This window comes from Nanorana parkeri, unplaced genomic scaffold, assembly GCF_000935625.1.
Source record: "Nanorana parkeri isolate BGI_ZX_2015 unplaced genomic scaffold, ASM93562v1 scaffold4361, whole genome shotgun sequence".
Classification (NCBI taxonomy): domain Eukaryota; kingdom Metazoa; phylum Chordata; class Amphibia; order Anura; family Dicroglossidae; genus Nanorana; species Nanorana parkeri.
The window spans coordinates 1,307-2,875 of record NW_017310624.1 but is presented as its reverse complement, the minus strand read 5'-3'; the positions used below and the strand labels follow the sequence as shown (position 1 = coordinate 2,875).

The 1,569-nt window shown below is 50.5% G+C and overlaps 1 protein-coding gene across 1 annotated transcript in view; it reads left to right on the top strand.

Annotated features, from left to right (window-relative positions):
* Positions 1-1,258, top strand: part of LOC108803866 (WD repeat-containing protein on Y chromosome-like) — a gene marked incomplete at both ends in the record, with an annotated part of 15,258 nt that extends 14,000 nt beyond the window's left edge. Inside the window, 3 exons of the mRNA XM_018575662.1 lie at positions 40-189; positions 457-641; positions 1,120-1,258. Coding sequence (XP_018431164.1) covers positions 40-189; positions 457-641; positions 1,120-1,258 — 474 coding nt within the window. The remainder of the gene's footprint in view (positions 1-39; positions 190-456; positions 642-1,119) is intronic.
* Between the last annotated feature and the right edge of the window lie 311 nt (positions 1,259-1,569).

Sequence of the window (1,569 nt, the reverse complement as noted above, 5' to 3'; positions counted from 1 at the left end):
GGGGTCTCGGCACGATTCCCATGTGTTCTTATATTGCAGATCTGGAATATGCAGAACGGACACAACCTGCACAGACTGCAGACAGTGGAGGGGTCGGAGGTCACGTGTGTGTTGGCGCTGCGAGAGCAGACCTTCCTTAGTGTTGGCTGGAACAGGAAGATTATCACTTACGATATTACACAAAGCAAGGTTAGCAGACTCCATCTTCTGTTCTTACCTGGTAGTTGTATCATTCCTGCATGTTAGTAGGCAGGCAGCTCGATCAGAAAGGTGCAATCTCTCGGGTTGGGCACTGGTCATGCCCCAGGTCTCTCTCACACACCAGCCGGCTGTGAATGACTTCTTATGCACACAGGGATAGAGGTGTGTCAAGGCTGCAGAAAACAATAACAAATCATAATGTACACTCCCTATAATGTCTATGTACACTTAGCGTCTCCTCTCACCTTCTTATAGAACATGTATGTGCCAGCGAATGAGTCATGGAAAGGGGGTCATGTGCACACGAATGACATCATGGCAGCAGACTATTGTCCATCTCTGGGACTCCTGGTCACGGCAAGCTTTGATGGCGAGATGATTGTGTGGAATGTGGAGACCCAGAAACTATACCGGTATCTGAGGAGACGTCCCGCCAACAGGTACCCATAACACGGGTCCAGGCGTGTACATTACATGTCAGGTCTATAGAGGAGGACCCCTACATCACACTGCACTCATAACACGGGTCCAGGCGTGTACATTATATGTCAGGTCTATAGAGGAGGACACCCGTATACATCACACTGCACTCATAACACGGGTCCAGGCGTGTACATTATATGTCAGGTCTATAGAGGAGGACACCCGTATACATCACACTGCACTGAATGGTGCTCATGGAGATCTCTGACCACCAATCAGACCTGCGTGGGAGAAGTAGGCTTTCCTCATATTGAAGCTCTCAGTGGTGAACCTGTAGTATGTAGCATGTCTGCTCTCATCACGGTAGTTCTGCTTCACACTAAGGTCCTTAGAAGGTGGAGTCACTGAGTAAGAGTAAGGGGAGGGGGGGGGACTCGTGAAGGTGTTTGGGGCCAAGACTCAATGTCCATCTTCTTGGTCTTCTTCCCCTGACAGTTGTCCCACGCCCGTGGACCGCCTCCTCTTCCTGCAGAATCGTGCGGCTCGGAGAGACGTGGCTATCCTCCTCAGTGTGGAGGGTGGAGTCCTGTACTGGTGGACCATCTTCCCCGCTGCCTCCATATTAGGTCATTGTGTATGGACGATACCAATCTAACATGTTTCTCTAAATGTTACATTCAGACAACAGCTCAGTGGCCCCAATGTGACCCGTAATGTGACCCCAATGTGACGCGTAATGTGACCCGTAATGTGACCCGTAATGTGACCCGTAATGTGACCCCAATGTGACCCCAATGTGACGCGTAATGTGACCCGTAATGTGACCCGTAATGTGACCCGTAATGTGACCCCAATGTGACGCGTAATGTGACCCGTAATGTGACCCGTAATGTGACCCGTAATGTGACCCCAATGTGACCCCAATGTGACGCGTAATGTGACCCG